This window comes from Molothrus ater, chromosome 3, assembly GCF_012460135.2.
Source record: "Molothrus ater isolate BHLD 08-10-18 breed brown headed cowbird chromosome 3, BPBGC_Mater_1.1, whole genome shotgun sequence".
In the NCBI taxonomy this organism is placed as follows: Eukaryota; Metazoa; Chordata; class Aves; order Passeriformes; family Icteridae; genus Molothrus; species Molothrus ater.
In genome coordinates, this window is record NC_050480.2 from 84,363,809 (window position 1) to 84,388,195 (window position 24,387).

A 24,387-nucleotide genomic window follows, 5' to 3' on the forward strand; every position below is an offset into this window, starting at 1 on the left:
CACGGCCGAGGAAGCCTCCCGGGGCAGTCTCAGTGACCGCGAGAGATTCACCCTGAGTCACTGGGATGACAACATCAGTTGTCACAAATATGAAGAGAATCATGTAGCAGAACACCATTGACATCCATTTCATAACTTGCTGTCTTTAATGAAACTGGATAATTATAGCTAAGTGTACTCGCTATGCCACCGCTGATATTTGTGTTTTACATCGGTCTCGCTGACCAGGCCTCGCCCTCTCCGCGGAGGCGATGCTCAGCGCTGCCCTCAGGCACGGAAAGGCGCCTTTCAAACAAGGCTCCCCCTGCCCGAGTGGTACAGCCGCGCCTCCCTCCCCCATCCCGCGGCGCCCGGTAGTTGCTGCTGACGGCGGCGCCTGCGCAGAGGGCGCCCGGCGGCGGCGGGCGGTGCTGAGGGACCGGCGGGTCGAGCCGGGTCGGGGCCTGCCCAGGCGGGTCGGACCGGGCCGGGCGCTCCTGGGGGAAGGGGCAAGGGCAGTCCCGGAGCCGGGAAGGGCCGTCCCGTCACTGCGGGCAGCGCTGTGGGTGAGGAGCGGGGTTTGTGCGTCGGGGCCGGTCCCCAGGTGTGCGTGAGGGGCTCGGCAGGGTTACGAGGGGCGTCGGTGCCGTGTCTGTGCGGGGGCGGAGGAGCTGTCACGGCCCGGCTAGAGCCAGGGCTTGCGGCAGTGGGTCGCGCTGTTCAGGGCCTGGTCCTGCCGTGGGGTTGGTGCGTTTTGCCCTGGTTTTCCCTGAGGAGACCGGGCGGGCTGCTGGGACTTGGAGTCGGTCTCTCCATCTGTGATGCCGTGGGATGAGCGAAGGGCCTTCGGGGCTCCCGGCCATCCCCCTCCTTGTACCTCCCTTTGCACCTGCGAGCAAAGGGCAGGGCGAGGAGGTGCAGCGCGGGGGACGGTGGTGGTGGCATTTGCTGTCTGCTGAAGCACGGCGGGAGCTTCTCGCCCTGCCCTCGATGGTCTTTGTGGCCTTTTCGCTTGCGTTCCCCAGAGTCCCAAACGCACAGTGGTGCTCAGCACTCACAGGCTGCGGCGGGTGTGGTGGTCGTGCTCATATCACCTATATGGTTCATAAAACGAGCTGGAGTTCAAATATTTCAGTATTATCTGGCTTTTCCCTCCCCACAAGCCTTTGTTTTTGAACTACGGTGTGTCAGAAGTTTCAGACAACTTGAGGTACTTAATGCTGGGCTGTTCAGCTAATTACACTGATGTTGCTAATAATATGTAAGTGTTGCTTGTCTGCATTCCATACTCTTTTTCCATTTTTGATTTTTTTTTTTTTTTTGAAAGAGGCTTAATGTTTAGAAACTGATTGCAGAGTCTTGTTTTGAGCCATGATCATTACAGCCCCTTTTTGCTGTAAGTGGTCCCCCTTACTGCATTCGTTTTCTCTGGTTTTATGTCCTGGATCTGTATTTGAGATTCTGAATTGCACCCAAAGCTGTAGCAAATGCTGTAAAATCAGTGTTGGAAAAGCGGGGGAGTAGGACAATAACTGTGCAATGCTGTTGAAATAAAAGTTTCATAAGTAACAAAACAGGGTTTGCTTCTTGTATTTTCTTTTCCTCTTTCTTGCCTTCCTACTTGATCCTCTTCTGCTTTTGCTTCAGTGCATTACTTTGAACTAGTAGGGACTTCACGGGCCAGTTGTGAATCTTGTTGCTTATGTTTTTTATCTGTCTGCCTGTCTTTGGGAAGACTGTGCCTAATAGCAGCAGGACCAAAGTCATAACTGCAGTGGATGTGAGCCCTCTATGGTTTTGAGTCTATATATATGAACGTACTTAAAAATTCATTAAATTTTTTTATCCTTGTTCCAGATGGAAGAGTTCATGCTTACTGGTTTGCATAATAGCAGAGGCTAAATAGGCATGAAGGAGACTATAGTGGGGATGAGAAGTGTCCAAAGAGAAGAAATGAATCCTACAAATGATGATCCAGTGTTCGGGACTGTTTTTGACTGGGACTATCTCTTATGGGAAATTCGTTTGACATTTTTAGCTGCTGGTTTTTTAATCTACTTGGGAGTATTTCTTCTGTCTCACTGGTTGTCTTCCTGGAGAAGTACCACTTACCGTGCCTTGTCTGCAAAGGAGAAGGTGTTTTGGAATATGGCAGTCACACGTGGTGTCTTTGGACTTCAGAGTTGTGTTGCTGGGTTATGGGCTTTGCTCATAGATCCTGTTTTTCATGCTGACAAGGTCTATTCACAGCAAAAGTGGAGTTGGTTTAACTGTTTAATAGCAGCTGGATTTTTCTTGCTTGAAAATGTAGCAGTTCATGTGTCCAACATTATTTTTAGAACATTTGATGTTTTCTTAGTAGTTCATCATTTGCTTGCTTTTGGTGGCTTGGCTGGCTTAGTAATTAATGTGAAATCTGGACATTATCTGCCTTTGATGGGAATGTTGCTGGAGATGAGTACTCCCTCAACATGCATTTCCTGGATGCTTCTGAAGGTAAGAATGTGATAATTTTCAGATTATGTTTGTAACAGTTTTCACGTGTTTCACTTGTCCGTAGATAATCTGTGTAGTTTGTTGGGATAGTTTTTCATCCAAACTGCATTTATCCAACTGATACCTGTGTTGTTGTCGTACCTGCTTTGTCATCATGGCACTTGTGCCGGCCTCCACGTCGGTTTGTGTGCTGCGGTGTGCATGTGCACAGTGGGGTGGTATAGATCCATACCAAGTTTAAGATTCCATTATGTGGATATGGAATACTCCATATATGTGGAGTAACATTGCACTATGAGGAAAAAATGCCTGAGAGTGTTTGTATATAAAAGCTGGGTATTTGTATTAGTTCCTTATCTTGAAGTAACAGTTTCACTTCTGCATACTTTGTGTTCTTATTTTTCTAGGCTGGCCGTGCTAACACCTTTTTCTGGAAGGCAAACCAGTGGGTGATGATCCATCTGTTTCACTGCCGCATGATTCTTACCTACCACATGTGGTGGGTGTGTATTTTCAATTGGAATTCCATTATAGAAAACCTGGGACTTCTTCACTTTATTGTTTTATTCTCGGGATTATTTGCTGTTACACTAATACTTAACCCATACTGGACATACAAAAAAACTCAGCAACTCCTCAGCCCAACTGACTGGAACTTTGAAAATAAAGCAGTGGAAAATGGAAAATTAAATGGTGAAACACATGAAAAGAAGAGGATATAGCACTCAAACAACAGTTTCCCAGCGGGGTAACAGAAGAATACAATGCAAAGCCATTCTTTGCACGTGAGCTAGAAGATTTTGCAAGAAGCTCATTGATGCAGTGACTTGTTGCTGGTAGCACTCTGAGTGCATCACAAGTGTTGAAAAGCATTATTTGTGTTTATTCTGTGTATACATATAAGAACTTCAACCCTCATTATGAATTACACCAACAATTTGTCAGGTTGGACAGTATTTCATAATTTAGCAGTGATGTGCTCCCTAGTGGCATGGTTTTTTTCCTAATGCTTCACAGTGGCTTTAAAGTACATCATCTATTAAGCTCAGCTTGAATCAAGTTTAGCTTGAATCCTATTTAACATATGGTAGAGATACTGAAAATTATGTTAAATTGTGTATTAAGATCAATTATGATCCAAGTTAGGTATGCATGGGTACCTAATTCCTGTGTGCCAGTGAATCATTCCAAGTGGTAGAACTGGTCAGTGGTAGAATGCAGTCGTGGCTCAGGTTTGGGTTTTTTTGTTGGTTGGTTTGTGGGTTTGGGATTTTTTGGGTATTGTTTTTTGTTCTTTTTTTCTTTTAAGCACACTTAAGGAACAAGGAAAATAATTGAGTGTTTGCTATCAAATCTGTTGTTTTCAGGTTGCCCTCAGTATGGGAGGAGTTTATATCCACCAAAACCATGCATGTGGAGATCACGCATTTGCCATATGTGGGGTTTGGTGGGTAATCATAGTGGCCCCTTCTGGACTTTAAATCAATGAAATACAAGTCCTAACACCAGAAGGTGACTCTGTGTCATCCTTGAAAAAAATGCTGCTTGATTAGTAAAATTATTTTGTTTGTATGTCCTGTGTGAGGGGTCATGCAATTAGTTCCACTAGTGCTTCTCTTATGGTTCCTCTCATTTTTGGGAATGCACTTAGTTTTAGGTGGTTTCAGAATCTGAGGTGATTCCTTGGTGGAGGAAGGCCTGTATCACCTCTTGTAGGAGTTTGGTTGTTTTAATGTTTTTATTTAACTTTAAATAACATACCAAACAACACTAACAATCCTTTGCACTTTATCTCCCACATCAAAAAAATTTTTCCTTTACCTGCGAAACTGGGTTGCTCTTTAGATAGGGACTAATGGTGATTGATGTTCTCCCAGTTAAGATACTGGTTTGATGGTTCCTGGGTGAAATGTTGGGAAGCAGATGGAGGGATACAGATCACGATAGAAGAGAGTGACACCTAGTGGTAGGAGAATGACAGGGGTATTCGTTTTGGTGCACCGAACAAATGAGATTAAAAAAGTGGTTAATTGGAACTCTGTGTAACATGACTGCTACACAGATTTATTTCCCAAAGCATTAAGACTGGACAAGCCCAAGCTGTGAAGAATTTTACATCAAGCAATTTTACATCATCTCTACAATTAGAGACTCTGTGAACTGATCTGGGGCGGAGCATATTGTTTTAAATGTGTGAGGGAAGCACTCTTTGGTGTAAACAGCCCCATTTTGGTGGGAATGTCTTTGATTTGTTCTGAGTGAAGGGAGTGGTTGGGTTGCTGTATTCCCTAATTCACTCTGTGTAAGCAGAGAGTTGAATTGCTGTTCTGTGATGGGGAGGAGTCTTCTTGCTTTAGGTCACAAATACATAGGCAGATCTTGTTGATAATGATGAAGTGAATATCTGAAATTTCCCATTCAAAACCAGGCTGAGAGGGTCACAGTAATTTTACACATCAACCCTGTCTGATATTGTGCTGATATTTAATAGATATAATCTAAATTTGGAATGATCTTCTTATTTTTAAGCTGGTCAGAATGAAGTTGCAGTGTTGCCTGCTGGGCACCATCCTATGGTAAAAAGGGTTCTCAGAAGTTTGAAATGGTGTACCTGTCTCAAGCAGTTGTATGTGGGAGAATAATGTTAAAAGTACTTTGGAAGAAACCAGAGAGATTAATTCCTTGGCTATGGAAAAACTAGCTGAATGCATATCTTGCAGAATCCAAACCTCACTTGCAGGAGATCCAGGGAGAAAGGCAGAGAATAAGTCATCAGGTATCAGAATGATGATGTACTCTATGAAGCTTAAAACTTGAAGGTTTGGATTCAATAAAACAAGGTAATAATTTTTAAAATCCCAGCCACAGAATTCTGAAGAATCCTAATAGAAAATGGAAACATCAGAAGAAATTTGGGATGAGTGTGTAATTCTTACAGTGGCTGGCTAAAGAATGTGAAGTTCCTATGTGCTAAAATAAAAGAATATAGAGGGGTGGAAGTTAGTAGTGAATTGAGAATGAAAAAAGACAGGTGGAAATTTATGTCATAGCACCTGATGTCTAAAGTTTAATATTTTATATTATTAATGTGTATAACTTTATTAATTGAATTTTAAATCTTTTATTAAAATTATGTTTTTAACATCATAATGCAGTTTTTTTAGTTTGCATCCTAGTTTTTTCACAAAAAGACTGTAAGGGTTTGCATGTCTTAACTATATAATGAATGATACTTTAGAGACCCTGTGAAGCTAAACACTGCTAGACCTGCTAGAACAAGAAAGCTGTGCAATAAAGCAAATACCAGCACTTATTTTATTTCTGTTGGTTTAAGAGTACTTTACAGTCCAGCTAGAAATACAACACAACAAAAATACAGACAACCTTTCTTCATCCTTTTCATGGCCTTTTCATGTGTTGGAGTTACCAGTTCTGTTACACAGAGCCTCTTTTTTTATACTTGAGTATAAAAGGACCTTTTATAAGGGCATGTAGTGAGAGATAGGACAATGGTAATGACTTTAAACTAAAAGAGGGGAGAGTTAGATTATATTAGGAAGAAATTGTTCCCCATGAGGATGGTGAGGCACTGGAACAGGTTGCCCAGAGAAATTGTGGATGCCCGATCTCTAGAAGTGTTCAGGGCGAGGTTGAATGGGGCTTTGAGCAACCTGGTGTAGTGGAATGTGTCCCTGCCTACTGCAGGAGGGTTGGAACTAGATAATCTGTAAGGTCTCTTCCAATCCCAGACTTCTGGGATTCTTCAGTGTCTATTGACTGCTCCCTTTAGGAGGATTTTCTGGTTTATTATTGTGGAAGTCACATTGCTCTGAAACAAGTCAGAGAAAGTTCTTGTACTGAGGGTTTTGGTACTTATAACTAAGTGATGCTTTTCAGCCTAAAGGTAGAGTAGCCATACATGGTTGTAAATTTTGTTGAAGTGAAATTAATCCCTGTCCTGTTGGGCCTTCTTACACAGCCTTATCCACAAACCACAATTTAGAAAAATTCAGTCAGCTTCCATAGTGGTTGGATTGGGTCACAGAGTTTGCTGCTGTGGATTTGGAAAAATTGCATAACATGATTTTGGGTGAATTATTTGTTTGCCAAGGTGACTGCTAGGGTCTTGGCTCTGCTTTCTTGTTGAACAAGCCTATTTGAGGAGTGGTATTCGTGTCACCTTTCTGAAGCTTTTTTTTTTTTTTTAACCCAAACAACACAAACCCAAATCAGCAAACTGTGGTGGAGATAATGGTGTTCACTTGATTTGGTTTGGGTTTTTTTTGTTTTTTTAAAGAAAGGTGTCTGATCTGAGATGTCCAGTCATCTGGTTCTTACAGTCTTCATACAACCTTCCTAAACCACAGTTTGTGTTTTCCTCCATTTCTACTCTATGTTTTTTTTCCAAAACTTGTCATTGTTTTCCCCCCTGAACCCACCATTTTTTAATTTTTATTCTTACTTGCAGTACTGGTCATGATCTTGGAGTCACATTACCACTGTCACATTTTTGTCTAGTAGTTTTCAATACATGCTGTCAGGCCCCTCTTCCACTAAATATCCATGTCCAAATCTTTCAGAGTGTTTTTGTGTTTTCCTGATAACATGGATTAAATATTGATGTGATATGCAGTTATAAGAAACCTTCTTTAACCTCAGGGAGACTCCCCCTTAAAGTGAATTTAAAAGTATTAAGCAAACTTAAGTCTGCTCTTGTACAATATAATGTTTGTTGAAAAGCATCTTTACACTGTACATAAATAAAAGTATTTTATTGAATAGCTGTCTATTGTGATTTTCATTTCCTGATTAAAATAATGTCTGTTATTTTTTTACTTGCTCTTTGTAGCTTAAACAGTTTTTGCAGTTCATGCACTAAAATGATTTATTTTGAAATGCTAAACGTGACAAAGGTAATGTCATATTTATGGAAATAGCTATAAAAATCTTGTAAACCAATGTCCCTTCACCAGTGTTTCATGTGTTATTCCCATAAGCATGTCTGGAATACTAGAAGCTGTGCTATGTGTGTGTATTAAAAACAGTTAAAAAAACATCCTTTGGGGATGACCCTTCTGGCATCGGGTATTTGAAGTGTGTGGTCCAGTTTTGCATTAGGTTCTGACCATGAAGACATTTCATTTGGTACCACATGATACTTCATAGTTTAGTATAAGCTCCCTTAAATAAACAACAAAAACATGAACATAAAGGCCAAAAACTTGTCCCATTGCAAAATAGTAAAATACAGTTCTGAACATTTCTTTCAGAATGTTTTTCGGGAAATGATTCCTGATGCTTTTTAGATTAGTGAGTCCAAGTAATCCAGCATCATTACTGGTATTTTAATTATTCTTATAAGAATGCACAGTGCAAGCAACTGGTTGGCTGCCTCTGCAGTAAAGAACTTGAGATTAATTGAAGCAGAAGCAAGACATTCATGTGTACAGCTCCACTAACTGTGAGATGTGTGTGGGTACAGACTGGGATGAGAAGAACAATGTATAATAGTGTTTGTATGAGTAAAGTCCTCCCTTCTTTTTTTTTATTTCTTTTTTTTTTTTCTTTTGGTAAATGATCTGTAAGATTAATTAAATGTTATTGTTTTGCTACTCAGGTGTTTCAGTTAATAGGTAAATACATTCTACTTGTGTCTGTTATTCTCAGAAAAATATTGGAGCAGACTTGGGCCAACAATGTTACACAGCAATTACAGTCTTTTGGTCTTGTGTCATTGCACTATTACTTAAATTGGAACAAAAAATGCACGCAGTGATCATTAATGAAGTAAACTATGCCTGTTGATGTAGTTGTCAGCCCCCAGATGTGTTTCCAGTGTTGGAGGAGACATTTCATGCACTGAATCTGATTGACTAATTAGCATGTTCTGCTAGTGGTGCCACAGAGCAGGAACAAGTATTTTGCAGCACATTGTGCCTTCTGCTTTTCCCTAAGTTGCCCACTGGTGAGTGGGGTGGAAAGATGATGATACAGCAAAGGCCATATCAGACCTTGTTCATAGTTCAAGATGGCAGACAAGCCAAGCTTGGAAGGACTGGGGCCTGCTCACCTGTCCACAAATAAGAAAGCAAAGAAATTGGCTGTGCCATTGCTTGCTGCTATTGTGTGTGTGTATTCTGAGAGCAACCTAGGGTCTGAGTCCTTAGGAATGTGACCTGAGTAGAGAGAGTGGAAATTTAATACTAGCTTTGTCAGATGCATCACGTCTGGTTTGAAATTTTTATTTCCTCGTATGATTGTAGCTGCCTCTTCTCCTTTGCTTGGCGCACATTAGTGTGCTGTATAAGCTGACAGTGTTTTCACCACTCTGTCCTCAGACACTGTAAAGAATTGTGAGGTTTTAGTAGTGGTAATTGATTCTGGCAGCTCCAGGTATTTGTTTGTATTTATTTATTCCTATATAGATCTGCAGCTTCCTTCTCTTGCCTTGCTGCTTCTAATGCTAAAAGCAGTTTACCAGTGAACACTGCATTTTGTTACCAAAGTTGTGCTCTTTTAAGTTTAGGCATGGAGCTTGCAACAAGAAGGGGACAAAATATACCTGAGAAACGACTAATTTTGTAGAAGGTAGAGAGCTGAATTTGCTATGTTTTTGAACCTTGCAGTTCTGCTGTCAGGATCTTTAAAGTGTAAATCAAGGTATGAAATCTATGATACCTTGAAAAACAAAGTCATGCAGACAAACTACAGAAGTATATAGAGTACTTTTGCATGGAGGTTTGCATAGAGTAGGCATATAGTACCCAGCAAGAGCTTGTTTGTCTTGTTTTGTGGGTCACATTTACAGGAAGAACATGTGTCCTGGAAAGCAGCAGTAGCCTTCCTAAGGACTCATTAAGAATTAAATCAGAAAAAAGCTAGGAGACTTTGGGTGAGGGAGATGGAACTGGTTGGTACATTGTAGACTGCTGACCACGTTGTGGTTACATATTGAATATGTAGTTTTTCTGATGCTATAACTCTTCTTTTTTCTCTCAGCATTGTGTTGAGTGTTACTGTGACACTGGTTGAGGCTAAGTTTAAAAACTTTTTAGGACATCAAAATTGCTAAGCAATATATTGCCCTAGGCTGAAAGAGCCTAAAGTCTGTTCTAATTTAAAGTAATTTATTCTTGTGTCATCATTGCCTTTTTATCTTACATAATTATTTTTTATCCCTGGAGACTCTTTTGCATATTCATGCATACAAATCGATCCGCTCTTTTGTTTTCCCAGCCATCCTAATACTCTTTGCTTGTCACTTTTCCCACTTGAATTCCTTTTCACTATGTGTTGGCAGCTTAGAGTTGTACATAGTATTTGATATAAAATCTTTTCAGAATCTTGTATTACACTAGTACCTCCTTTCCTTCCCTGGGAACAGTTCTGCTTTGGCCAAAAGCTGCATTTGTCTTTCAGGGTTGCATGGCCTCAGCGCTTTGTGGTGTTCCTGAGAGGAAATTCACTTAAGTTTTTCCCTTTATCAGCTTCAGGATGAAGAAGAGGCATCAGAGAACAGTGAAATAACAGAAAGTAGGAATGTTGTGTTATAGAAACAACTTGTGCATATGACTGTCTGGGATGTGGGTGCCCATCCCTGGCAGCATCAGTGGGGGCTCCGTGAGGGGAGCCGGGGATGCCCCAGTTGGACACAGCCGGTTCCAGCCAAACACAGCTGGTTCCAGCTGATTCCAGCCATATATAGCCAGACACAGCCAGTTCCAGCCAAACACTGCTGGTTCCAGCTGATTCCAGCCATACATAGCCAGACACAGCCAGTTCCAGCCAAACACAGCTGGTTCCAGCTGATTCCAGCCATACATAGCCAGACACAGCCAGTTCCAGCTGGATCCAACTGCCCACCACAAGGCATGGCTGAGCTGTGGTGGGCACCACAGGGAAACACAGGTGAAGAAGGGCAAAAAATGCTGCACAGGAGTGAGGAGAACAAAGTGAAAGAAATATCTCTGCAAGCATCAAGTTCAGTGAAAAAGGAGTGGGAGAAGCTGCTCCTGGGCACCAGAGCAGATTCACCTGCAGCCCATAGAGGAGGCCCTGAAGGAGCAGGTTTATCCCGAAGGACTGCAGCCTGTGGGAAGCACCCACACTAAAGCAGAGGAGAAATGAGAGGAGGAAGAAGCACTGGGAGGAGCTGTTATTGACTGACCACAACCCTGGTTCCCATCCCACTGTGCCCTTCAGGGTGGAGGAGGCCAAGGAGATGGGAATGCAGTGATGTTGAGCCTGGTATGAGGGAAGAACAGAGTTTTGTCTCTGTTACCATCTCATTTTTAATTTTAATTGACAAAAAATAAAATTTCCCCAAGCTGAGTCTGGCCCATGACAGTAGTTGCTAAGGGATCTTCTTGTCTTCATTTTGACCTACAAGATTTCCATATAATTTTCTCCCCCTGTGCTGCTGCTGACAAGGGGGAATGAGAGAGCAATTGGGGGAGGGTCTGGTTGCTGGCCGAGATCACCCATCACAAGAAGTTATGGCATCAGCTGTACTATCACTTATGTACCACCCATGACAACAAGGAAATGAAGTAACACAAGGGCTTTGCTCCTGAGAAATATTCTAATATAGGAAAATTTATACCTCATCTGTCTGAATTGGCAGTCTGAGAATTTGACTTGCAAATACTCCTTGTAAAAGAAGGAAAGTGAAATGAAATGCATTAATGAAAGACGTTCTAGTGCTGGTAAAAGATCACAATATTATAAAATTGAATTGTCAGGTTAACCTGTGCTAGTGTGTTCAGAACTGAGGAATTGTCTCCCAGTAGTGGTGCTGGTGCTTCAGGAAGATGTGGAAGATGAGTCAGCAGTAGGCATCAAAGCAGAATATGAATAAGCAATGTTTTTATAAACCCAAATGTTATTTTTGATGTAATAGTCTGAATTTAGGAAAACTGTGGTTTGCTTTTATTTTTTAAAATATATATTGTATGTATTATATATATAAATAAAAAAATATACTATCACTCAGTCTGGTTTGGTAAGAAAACTAGAGGGGACCTGTAACTTTGCAAAGCTCCAGCATTTGTTCTGCAGATGCTCAAGTTAAGCAAACTCATTGGATGTCCTGGCTTGGAGTGGTTTCTGAGGGATTACAGTAAGCAGATGACACACTGCCTTCAGGGGGGACACAGTTAGGAACAACAGAATTTCCAGTGGATGAATACTCCCTAGGAAAAAGTGCCAGCTACATCAGCTGTTAAATGGAAGAATCTGAGAAAACTGGGCTTTCCTGGGGAACTTGATAACATAAGTTTTAGTTGTTTTGTTCAGATTTCATGCAGTATTTTGGAAAGCAAGCTATTGGAATGATGTCTTTAGGTGTCATAAATTTAGGTGTACATTCAGCCATTGCGATTTCCAAGGACTGAGAAAAAAGGCATCCCACCTTCATGGCATTGTGTCACAGGGAGTCAGGACGCTGGCCAGGGCTGATGGTGTCCTGAAGATGCCCGGTCCATGAGCTGGAGTAGGTGGATGGTGTAGATGTATGGTGAGGATGTGTGGGGTAGATGACCTATGTGCAGTAGCTTGGAGGCAAAGTATCTTTGCTGAAGCCTCAGGAATCAGAAATGAGAGTAAGTAAATTTTGGTGAGGTCTCATGCAAGTATCACCAGTAAAACCAATTTAAACATCAACTTAGAATCTGGTTATAAAAAGCATCATGTTAACAGTGGAGACAGCCATTATCTGTACTCTAATTATCAACAACTAATTATGGGTGGACAAATAATGAATTTGTGATTGCAATGATTAGGGTGCTAATTATTACTGCTAATAGGCTGTTGCATTATAAAACAGTAGGAAAGTGTAAGTTATTTTGAAAGTTAGTTTTTCTAAGTAGATCTGCTATTGTTGGATTTGTCCAACAAGGTTTCCACATATGTATGGAAGTAGTCAAAGATCAAAAGGGTTCACAAAAAGTCTTAAAGAAGGATTTGAATTTTGTCTAAGATAATTGTGAAAGATAAGAATCTGTGAAAGGTAGTTATGAGAGGAAGAATTTAATGTACACAGATTGTGAGATAGGTGTCAAAAGGAAAAGGATGTTGCTAGTAAATGGTATTTTTAATTACAGAACCAAGCCAGTTGTACTTGGTCTAGGTATGTGTCTGTTTTTTAAAGTGGCTTCTAATGATAAGTACTTATTATACAGTTTGCCCAAGATTGATTCCCCAACATTTCAGCTCCTGAAATGATAGCTTGGTGTGAGTGAAATGTAACACATTTTAGAAATCACAAAAACAACAGGATAAAATGGTCTCTGATGGAACTGAGAGGTCTCGGCTATGAACTGAACACCATAATGGTATTCCTGGCCTTAACTTTGATGTATGGCCCAATTGTCTTGTTTGCTTTCTTACACAGCAAACAAGACAATTAGATCTATATGAAAGCTATTTTGAGTCAATGTCATGATGAACTGCATTAAAAAGAAATAACTTTGTGAAAATGGAAACATTTTTGAGAGGAATAATTTAAAAAACTTTGTGATTCAGACTGTATGAACCCACACAAATACTTGGATAATTGTAAATCTGTGTTGTTAAACTACAGACAAAGGGAAAATGTAGGGAAAAGGTGGATTAATCAAATGTCAAATGCCACCCTTTCTAGTAACGATTTCCTGTAATGATAATGAATTTACTATTTACTGAGTGTATTTTATTACTCACTGTAGAATGAGTTTACTTAAATAGGCAGGGATCACTGCTGGATGACACATGGATCTTTGAACAGCATTTAGCTCAAAGATTTTATTCTTAAAAGTGGTCCAAAGATTTCAGATACTACTTAACAACATTGAATAGTTGTAATGACTTATAATTTATTTAAGAATTTTTAATGTACTTAAGAGCGTTTATTTTTATTGAGGTGTGACTGTGTACATGGATATATTGTGATGCACACATTTGCAAAATGATTGCATCTTGTAAAGGTTTTCTATATTTTAACTAAGTGGCGTGGTCAGTGCTGAGTGTACAAGTGGTTGGTGTTACTCTCAGGACAAGCATTCTATGCTTGAGTGGCACGGGCTTTGAGTGGCTGTGTGGTTGGCAGGTCAGTGCTGGTCTGCAGAGATGCTCGCCGTGAGGACTGTCATGCAAGAAGGATGCAAAAAGAAAAAAAAAAATCGGCATGATGTGCCAGTGTCTATAGATAGCATTTAATTTGAAAACTTACTGGATTTCTGGTTATAAATGAGATTAAAATCCAAAATAGCGCCGTGGCCCAGTTTGTACCCTGGCGCGTTCAGGGGCTATTCGTGAGCATGAGGCTGTGTATGCCGAATTGTCCGGCCCGGTTGCCCCCCCGGTGTCCGCAGCCGGGCAGCTCCGCTCTCCGTCCGTTCCCCGACGCCTCGCGGGGCTGCCCCCGCCCGCAGGGCCTGGGGCGAGCGGCGGGATGAGCTCCCGCCCCGGGGCGTGTCACGTGCGGCGGCAGGAATGCGGCGGGCTCCGGGGACACGCGGTGCCCGCCCCGCCCCGGCCCGACCCGCCCGACCGGCGGGGCCAACCGGGATCCGACCGGGCCTCGCGGGGGCGGGCGCCGGGAGCGGCGGCCCCGGGCAGGCGCTGACGGCAGCGGCGGCCGCAGCGAGGCGGGGCCGGGCCGGGCCGGGCCGGAGCGGGCCGGGCCGGGCGGCTCCCGCCGCGCTCAGGAGCTCCGCCCGGCGGCCAGTGCGGGCTCCGCGGCGGGCTGAGTGACGTGTCCGGCAGCGGGGCAGCCGCCGGGGCCCCGGCGGAGCGGGCCGGAGCGGGCCGTGCCGGGCCGCGGCCGCCTCGGAGCGTTTGGCGGCGGCTCCGGCCGCGGTGGAGGAGGTGGGTGCTCGCTTCGCGCCGGGCCCTTGCTCCGGTGTTGTCACGGAAAGTTTGGTCCTCGGAGGGTGGGCTCGATGTTTGGTGCGGAGACGCCCTTCAGGGGCGGGGGCTGCCTCGCCGGGACTGCGGGGGCCCGGGGCGGCAGCCGCTGGGGCAGGAGGAAGACACCCATGGTGCGGGATTGTCACTAAATAGAATTTGCCCGTGCCAGGTGGGTCACTGAACCGAGGATGCGAGGGGTCCGTAAGCGCCTTGGCCAAACTTCTCGCTGCTGAAGTGTGGTGAAGTTTGTTCCGCGAGGTTTTCGCGGTGGGTTTCTCGTGTGTGCGCTGCTTGGTGTTCCGCGGTGTAGGGAGCCGCCGGCTCCAGCTTCCCTCCCCTCTCCATCAACTACGGACACGGCTATGGAAAATAGAACTCCCGTGGGTGCTGGAGTTCCTTTCCTTCCCCGTTCTTCAACGCTGGTGTCGACCAATTTTTTAGTTGGCATCTGCAATTAAATTGGTTGTCTTGACACAGGGGAAAAATACTTCTTCACAATAACACTGTCCTTTTATGTATTTTTTCCCTTGGTTTCTTTGTAATTAACGGTGCAGCTGTTGGAGCAGTTACATAGTTGTTTGTGGTGATCCCAGACCATGTAGTTGCTTTTGCGAGATGCCCTGCGCTTACAGGGTAAGCTAAAGAGCTTTAAAAGATTGCCCAGTCATGCACTGGACGAGTGAGTGAGCAAGCTGTGTCAGGAGCCAAGTGCTGGGAAAGGCAGCTGCTAATAATTTGACCACAGCAAAGGCTTATTTTAAATATTTTTAGGTGTTGCTTGTATTTTTGGCCCAAACAATTTTATCCATCCTAAGTTCTGTCACCTTTCATTTACATATTTCTTCAATCCTTCAATCCTTCTTTCTTTCATTTTTTCCCTTTCTTTTCTAAAGATCCTAAGATCATGGCTTTTACCTTGAGCTAGCAGGTTTTAAGTTGTTTAATTGAAATATAAAATGCATCTTTTTGTTTCAGTCTTGCCGTTTAACTTTTAGCATAAAAAGGTGTAGGGTTGGGGTCTTTTTTTCATGAGTCAGGAAATAAAAAATATTGCTTAAAAACTGTTTCATGCTAAATAAATACAGTGAGATTCTGCCAACGTGTGTTAGTTTGTGGCTATTTTAATTGTAAATAAAATATATTTTTCCTAAAGCCGTCACTCTGCTTGATGAACCCCAGTGAGCAATCTGTTCTGCAGTAGAAATGAAGTATAACATTTTTAAAATTTTCTGTTGGCACTCAGGAGACAAAGGTTTATTGCCTGAATGTGGGGACATGTTTGGTGCCTACAGCTTCAAGCCCATTATTCAGGCAGAGGTTCTGGCTGTTCAGCTGTTTTCTTCAATGCACCCTTCGTTCTTTTCACTTGGGTGATCTGCTTGATCTTGATAATCTGTCTGACTTGCTTTGTTTAATCCATCTTGTCTTTTTTTTTCCCTTTCTCACCCTCAGGCTTAGTATTCCATGAACTAGTTACATGTGTTTATCTGGTTATGAACAGCAGTTCTTTAGGTACTACCTTGAAATCTGATATTTCCCGAAGCTTTACAGTCAGATTTCAAGATTTTTATAATATATTCTGTAGATTCCTTAGGTTACCTGTGGCGTTGTACATGAGATGTGTCTTACTGCGTGAGTGATGACAGGTGTCTTGTGGTGGTACTGGGTTTCCAGTGTGTGGGGCTTCTGTGGCTGATACCCACAGATGCATGTGGTCGGAGAAAGGAAGCAGACTGACAGCTGAGCAATGGGCTGTCCATCACCTCCTGCTGAATGTCAGGCCCTGGCAGCATCCTGTGGGTTTGCCCTTCAGGAGCTGCTATGGAGACGAGCCACAGGATATGGAGAGGAGCCCCAGTGCTGCGTGATGGGTGTGTGCAGTCTGGCACTGCAGCTCTGAGATGTGGGAGCCAAATGCACAAGTCTTGTGCTATTGGCTCTGACAGGCCAGTTATGAGCACACTAAAGTACTGAAGAGGGGGTTGCCTCCTTGCCTCCATGCTGAGGAGCTCTCTTTGACCCTGAGCTGTGCTAATGCTTAGCGCGATAGGCTATGATTTCGCTCATCAGTACACGGCAAAAATCCTTTCCCACACTAGAATACTGTAAAGCAAACTTTATCTTGCCAGGCTGGGCTGGATGTGGCTCTAACCTGGTCTCGTGGAAAATGTCCCTGCCTCATGCAGGGCAAGGGGGTTGGAACCGGGATGATTTTTAAGGTCCCTTCCAACCCAAACTATTCTATAATTCTGTGAAGAAATCTCAACAACTGAGGAGTTCTTCGATTGATCCTGAGCTGTTTAGGAATCACTGCATAGTTTATAAACATTTGAATGAAGCCAACAAACCTGAAAGGCTATTGTTAAACTTCATAATTGTTAACGGAATTTAATGCAATTGGGAATAACACATTGCTTATTTGTAAAACAGGAAGTCTATTAACTGCTTCTATATAAATTAGAAATTATTTTTAGAATCTGATGTAGAAAATTTATAAACTTCAGTCTATTTCTGAATCAGCCAGGAAGCAAAAGCTGCAGTCCAGAAGAAGGAGGACCAATTTTGATTCAGACTTTGAGACTGAGCTTTATATGTTGTGCAGAGCTGCAGTTAGTTTGTGCATCTGTAGTACACTGTTCTCAATTTTGTATGTGATGGAGAAATGAGCTATGTGAGGTACAAATTTTCTTTTAATTTACTATGTGGGACAGACAGTAATTTTGTTTCCACTTTTGTACAGTGACTTCTATTTCACTTTTTTCTTTATTGTATTTCCATTTTACAGTTTTACTTTAGAATGTTAGAAGGGATCCCATGGAGTTGTTGTATGGTCTCTAAAAGGTATTTTTTAAACTACCTTTCTGTAAGTTCAGCTTCCTCATGTTTTTTTGAGCTGTAAGTGCATTTGTGGACTATCCTTGGATGCTTCTTGTGGAATATCTATTGTGGCAGTTGTATCTTAGAGAAACTTTCTTTGGAGTTACAGTATTAAACACTGTGAATGCAATTGTTCTTACTTTTTGCACATTTTGTATGTTATAATGAAATGATAAATGAGTTTTCATAGGTAGTGGTATGAATTAGACTTTCATTTTGTGTGTATTTGACAACATATGAGGGAGGCGTTTTTCATATCTAAGATCATATTTTGTTAAAATCAGCATTTGTTACTGATACTTTCCCCCCACTCCCATTCCTCTTAATACAATGTCATTCTTATTGTTACATCTGTTAGTGGAAAATTAATATTGGTAAATTCATTTCTGAATCTAGAAGTAGTTTAGTGAGTAGAAAAGCTGTAAGCCTGGATGCTTGGAAATTTTCAGAGATTGGTTCATAAACTGAAGCGTGAGAATTACTTAGGGGAGACTTTGGGAGTATCATGAAGGAGAGAGGCTCCTTATTAGAGGGAGGTAGGAGGCAAATGAGCAAGGTAAGCCAGAATTCTCATTGTGGATCTATACAACTATATCTTCGTGTTCTTTTTGTCTTTCTCAGTCATGTCACTGCACGTGTGTGCATGTGGTTTGCAGAGCAGAATATTGTGACTCAATTTCTGTCACATATCCATGGAAGAAAACTGCTGCATTGTTATTAACATCTTTTGAGATTTTCATCTGTTGGACATCTTCTTATTGTAAAGAATCTTGAGTTTTACTTGCACCAAAATATTGTAGGTTATTTAGAAACCAGGGATATGTAAAAGTAGAACTTGTTTTTAAGGGAGTGATGACAAGTAATGCTAAGCAAGAGTTGAAAAAAATGTTTTCAAACTTGTGTTTATAGGTCAAAAACTTGATTCATGTTTATTCTGAAATGCCTGAATCAGCAAGACTGTGGGAAGTGATGCATAACTGCACAACATTGATTATGTCCTACATGTTCACTGCTCAGTCAGGAAGCCTGAAGCTTAATGTCAAATGTGTGGGTGAAGCAGTTAAGCAGAGCAAAATAAATTGTTCTACTTATGTGCTGCTGAATAGGGGCATTATCTTGGGAAAATCTGTTTCAGTGACTTACTGTACTGTACAGTACTTGTTACTTGGGACTGAACCATGAATGTCAACTGTTAGGATCCAAGCTCAAGGTCAAAAAGTCACTCTTGTTTCTCTTCTGTACTCCCTTGTTTCTCAAAGTGCTTAAAAAAATTACAGAAATTGTATGAATACCTTTTTTCCTTTGAGATATAGACTGTGCATCTCAAAAACTTCCAAGAAAGAGGGTAAACGTTATTTCCTCATCTGTAAAATGGGCTAATAACATACTGAGAAGTAGATGGCAATATTTAGATTTCCTGGTAGGATCACAGTGAGTCTTGACCTTATGTCTCTTGTTTTTATATTTTTCACTTTTCTAAAGCGTTCCCAGTCTCATCTCAGTGTCCTTTTACAATTTCATGCTTAGTATTCAATATTGTTGCAAACCACGGATTGACTAATTTGAGTTTTAAAAACTTCACTTTCAGATTGTAGAAGGTTGAGAGGAAAGATGTCTACTAGATAATTTCCAAATCAAGGAAAGAGTGAAGAGTGCTGATGTTTGGACTAGATGCAGAACTTACACTTCTGTGGGAATCTAGCTTCCATTATACATTTTTTTGAAGACAAGGGCTGTTCTTTGCAAGTGCTATTACTATGTTTCTTTCTTCCTGTAATTAATGATTTAGCAGCTGTATTACCTGATTTCTGATTTATTTGAATAAAATTTTGGTGTTAGAAAATCAATGAAAATAGTGTTATTTTTCTAGAGCACGTGTTTTAACTTGGTTATTAGAAATATATTTCCATATTTTAGTCCATATATTTTTGAAACTTAGTAATAAGATTCTGTTTATATTCTTAATAATTTTATTCATCAGATGAAGCACATTTGTTCAACTGGATGATTTTCTAATGATCAGATAGAATGAGTTGTCCTCAATGAGAAACAGCATGGTTACTTTTCCAAGGACAGTAGTACCCAAAGAGCTGAAAATGTTTAGGTAAAGTGTCTCTGTCAAGACCTGGTTTGCAGGCAGCAGTAGTAACTGAATATTCATTTCAGGGTATCCTTTCACTTACATCATTGGAAATAGCTTCTGGTGGAAATTTTCATCAGTTGTCATCAGTATCTTGAAAGACAACCTATGCCATGTGAAACCAGGATGCATGGATTTAGTGCAAGTTGAAACAAGACATTCTGGTTTTGTAATGAATGTCTGACTAATGTATAGTTGAAGGGGAAAAAATGCTTTATTTACTGTATCCATAAATAACATTTCCATGGCTTTTTTTTTTTTGCAAGTTAAGACCTTGATTTGCTGCAGAATGAAACCCTCCCTTTGACAAAATTCCTGTCTTTTACATGTAAGGCTGATCAGGATTACTATACTAAATGATATTTTGGTGCATTTTTAATAAAAAGCATTTCTAAACTCTCTTCATAATTCTAATTACAGAGGTATAATAATATGTATGCAGCTAAACCCTGCATAGTTTTACATCACAATTGAAGTGTACTGCAGCATATGAGGATCTTCTCTAATTAAAAATTTGAAACCTTGATGAGGATATTTCCAATTAAGGTAATTCTTCATATCCAGCATTGAAAGGGACTAATCTGAATTAAATTTAAAAAGGGAAATTGCAGAAATATGATTGCTTTTCCAGATGAAGTTGCTTGATTGCTGTCAAATTATAGCACTAATTAAGAAAAATGCTCTTAATATTAATGGTTTTATTTTGCTTGTGTGTGGGACATGAAGGATCTTTGTCTTGACCCAGTGATGCAGTTTTCTAGTTTGTGTGGCACAGAAGAAAAACAGATTATTCTTGATATAAAGCATATGATGCCAGTGCTCCCTTTTAATTCTTCAGAGGCTTGCAATTTGTTACAGTACTCTTGACCTCCCAGATGGTCTGCAAATTCTGGGGTGATGCCTGTCTTCTTACTTTGGGTATTCACATAGTTGCCAGGATAAAAGACAGGAGCAAGGCTCATTTACTAAAAAGTTAAGTGTCCTAAATGCATGTTTGGAAACCTCTTTCCCTTTTTATGCATATTCCTCTCATTCCACAAACATTTGTAAGTCATGGCTTTTCTATTTATAAAGTAAATCTATTGCTACTGAGCTTAATAAAATCATATTCTTGTGTTAGACTCAGCAAGGTTCTGCTTTTGCAGAATGTGATTGTGATCTAGGTGGGTGTGTTGCTTGATGGGTGGAAGCCTGGTGGGATTTGGAGGTTGGTTTTGGAGGTGGCTGGTTGGCTGTAACTTGAGGCTCGTAACCAGTGGAGAGCCCCAGCTGTCCACCATAGGATGTGTCCAGTTTAATGTTATGCATGAAGTGGAAGTCCACCAGCCCTTGCTCATGGAGTTTGCAAGTGACACCAAAGTGGGGGAAAGGGGTGGGCAGTGGATGTGCTTGAGATTCAGGCTGTCATTCAGAAGGACTTGGGCAGATGGGAGGAGCTGGCTCGAAAGAGCTCTGTGGAATTCAGCAATGAGGAGGGTAAGGTTACACACCTGGGAAGGAATGTCTCCTTGGAGGGGAAGGGTTCCTCTCACTCACCACTTGTCAGACCACACCTGCAGTATGCACACACGCATCCAGTTTTGTGTCCACACCTCACCCCAGTACAAGTGAGATGTGGATAAAACCGAGCAAGTTCAGCACAAGGCTGCTACAATGTCAGGGAGTGGCAGCAGTGCCCTGGAAGAGAAAGAAGCTTCATGGGGGCCTGGCAGTGTGCTCCCACCAGCTGGCAGACTATGAGGAAGGGGGCAGGACCACAGGCTGTGGTCATAACTGAAGTAGGAGTAGTTCTAGCTAGATAGAAGAACAATGTTTTCTTTCTAGGAGGACAACAAAGCAAGGTGGCAGGATGTCTGACATGGTCGTGCAGTCTGTCTTTAGATTCTTACCTACTGAGAGTATCTCAGTACATAAAGCAGCCTGGTCTCACTTGGCGGTGGACCTGGCTTGGGGCAGCAGGTTGGACTACATGACCTCCTGCCAACCTGAATGAATCTGTCAAGCAGTGATTCTGTAACTTGCCTTGCAATAATAATCTGTAGAGGGGAAGGACTCTTAGCTATTAATAAAACTAAATATACATGAAAAGAAATAATGATCTGGTCTTGATACAGACTTTTTTAATGGCTTACAGCGTGGGATGGGAAGCTGCCATAATATAAATGGCTGCTTCATTCATACTCACTGTAGATGCCTCTTAAAAAATTTACAATCTATGTTTCTTAGGTTGTATGGAGAACAAATTGTACAATCAGTTTTTATTTTTTCTGTCTGTAAGAGATCCTTCTTGAGCTACAGGAGGAAAAAATTAGGAAATTACCTTCTACCTTCTGCCTTCTTCTATGTTGTTATTTCTCTGCACTGCTGGAAGAGTCTTCATATCAAATTTCAGTGAGATTTAATTCCCAATGGGAATTCTGTAGTTCTGGGTGGAAGAAGACTCAATTGGGCATTATACAGCAATATTCACTAAGTGATGTGGCCACAAAGGGATTTTAGATATTCAGGGGCTTTACTTTCTCAAGTTTTCTTGTTTTGATGTTATTTTTTAGCTTAGTTTTTAGACTTCCAGGCTTTCTCAGAGACATTGCATTTCTGCTTGGACTAAGCTCTCTCCACAAGTCACAGTTTATTGGAAATCAGTCTCCTTGATTCAGCTTCTGTTTCCTATTATAAAATGTTCATTCTCTCTGCAGTGTTAAGAATGAAGAATCCTGATGTTGCTGCAGTTCCAGTGCACACACCCATAAGAGAAGGTGTGTGAGTCACCATTACAGTTCTTGGAGTGATAGAGCTGAGATAGCTTGGCAGCAAAAAGTGCCCTTTGGGAGTTCAGCACATAAGTGATGTGCCCCCAGGTCTGAATGCTGCACTGCCTTGTAGTTTTGGCAGAGCTTGTGCTGGTCCCATTTTTGTTACATTCTGACTTCTGCACAAGTGGTGACTGTTGGAAAATAGTTTTGTTGAAGTGGAAATGCAGATGTTGATCAGTATTTGTAATCCTTCAGCTGAGAGCTGGTAGTCTGTTGTTTGTCCCACAATTAGAGGAAATCATTGAACAAAATCAGATATGCAGACACAGCTGAGAAGCCTAGTCCTGGAGGCAAAAGGATTTACCAGAGGTTAGGAGAAAGGAAAACTGAGTCTCAAAGGGGAATGTTGACATTCTTCTATAGTCTTTGGATAAGTATAAAGGTGTCTTTGCCTTTGTTTCACTACTGAAACTGCCCTTTGCTGTGGAATCAGAATTTGAGTCTCATAGATTTTGCAGGTATTAGCACTTTGAGTTTGTGAGGTCTGCTGTGAACATCACAGACTCTCACTTCCTTCAGTACCAGCTTCCATGGTCAAAGGTGAGTGTAGCTGGTGGAAAATTTGAAGTGTTGGGAGCTGTCCTTAGGGACCATTTTACACTTGGATGATTTTCGTTTCTGGTGTGAGTGCCATTGGAGATCTGACTGCTTTAACTGTGGGAGACTTCCCTGCATTAGAAACATGGCCCATGAACATCTGATTTTAATGTGGCATTTTAATTTGTTTTCTTTTTTCCTTACATGTCAACTTAAAATTTAGAAAGCATTGCAAACTTGCTCAGGAATGCAGTATAATAAGAGACCTGTTGTGGTTTTTTTCCTTTCAAAATGCATGCATTTCATATGATTATTCCTGATTTTTAGTGCCAAACTTAGGAAGTTACTAGCTAAACATCTGGAATAAAAGCATGCTATTGTGCTATGAGTAGGGTTTTTTTTTTAACAGTCGTCTTGTAGGCTTGGAATAGTTGGGGTTTGCCTATGTAGATTGGTTCAGGTGTAAGTGGATAGGTAAAGTGGGAACTTAAAAAATTGGAAAACTATCTTTAAATATGAGAAGGAATTGCCATTCCTCCTCACAGTTTGGCAGGAAAGGACTGGATGAAAACATCAGGAAGTAGACATTGGAAGTGAGGGCTGATGTTTAGACCAGAGTGGGTCACCTGCCTTTTGTCAAAGTGCCCAGGGGCTCCTTGGCCTCTCCCCCTGTGTCTGCTCTATGTGGGACACATAGGGGAAATATGGGGGCAGGACAAGGAAAGGAGACAATCTGCAGACCACCTTTGTGGCCCACAGCAGTCACTGCTATCTCTGCCCACATCCAAAGCAAAGAAGGTGATGAGCAGCAGGTCAGGTGAATTCCTTTCACATCTGGATGCCAAGGGGAATAAAGTAACTCTGAGAGCTTCTTTCTGTCCCCTTGTTCCTGTGATTGCTGTGGAGCCTGGAAGGGTGAACTTTGAGTCATTAAACAGATGTTATACTATGTTTGAGAAAACAATGTTACATGGGGGAGAAGAGCTCCATATTTTTATAACCTCTGTGAAATTTTGAGTAAGTCAGGGCAATTGTTCATTTATTCATATTCATAATTTTATTATGAAATATGCATGAATATAACACATGTTTCATGTTTAATGAGGATTTTTTCTTTTTGCAGTTTTTTAAATACCTTTGTAACAAAATCTTGATATTCTGTGTCTTAAAAGCTGTTATTTTTTAAATATAATTTTATGTTAAACCAAGTAACATCTACTCAGTGCTCTCAATGCTGCATCTGGAATTTGGTGTTCATTGTGAGGCCCCAGTACAAGTGAGGGACTAGCAAACTGGAGCAAGTCCAGTAAAGGCCACTGCTACGGTTGGGGGTGGGAAGAGGTCAGGAGGGGCTGAGGGAACCGGGTTTGTGTCATTTTGAGAAGAAAGGAGTAAGGGGGATTGAATTGCAGTCTTCTACTTCCCAAGGCAGTGTTGGAAAGAAGGTGGAGCCAGGCTTTGTTCAGGGCTGCACAGCAGGAGGATGAGAGGCAATGGCTGCAAGCTGCTGCAGCCCAGCTCCAGTTGGGCTCGCAGGAAAAACTCTTCCTGGACTTTCTGGTTAAGCTCAGGAACAGGATGCTCTGGGGGTGGTGAAACCTCCAGCTTCAGGGGGTTTCATAACTTGGGGGGACAAAGGCCATGAGTAACCTGATCTAA

General features: G+C 41.7%; 2 protein-coding genes across 6 annotated transcripts in view; both read left to right on the forward strand.

Moving 5' to 3' along the window:
* Positions 1-403: 403 nt before the first annotated feature.
* On the forward strand, positions 404-7,254 carry CLN8 (CLN8 transmembrane ER and ERGIC protein). 2 transcript variants are annotated; one of them, XM_036380695.2, is made up of 3 exons: positions 404-583; positions 1,837-2,475; positions 2,883-7,254. In XM_036380695.2, the coding sequence occupies exons 2-3, from the start codon at positions 1,888-1,890 to the stop codon at positions 3,195-3,197; spliced, it is 903 nt and encodes a 300-aa protein (XP_036236588.1). In that variant the 5' UTR covers positions 404-583; positions 1,837-1,887; the 3' UTR covers positions 3,198-7,254. The 2 variants fall into 2 exon arrangements, with proteins under 2 accessions (XP_036236588.1, XP_036236587.1); XM_036380694.2 differs by having other exon boundaries at positions 404-545.
* Positions 7,255-14,221: 6,967 nt separating this feature from the next.
* The window catches only part of ARHGEF10 (Rho guanine nucleotide exchange factor 10), a 110,251-nt gene continuing 100,085 nt past the window's right edge, over positions 14,222-24,387 (forward strand). For all 4 annotated transcript variants that reach the window (XM_036380380.2, XM_036380381.2, XM_036380382.2 and 1 more), the window contains exon 1: positions 14,222-14,319. The gene's annotated coding sequence lies outside the window, so the exon portion shown is untranslated. The remainder of the gene's footprint in view (positions 14,320-24,387) is intronic.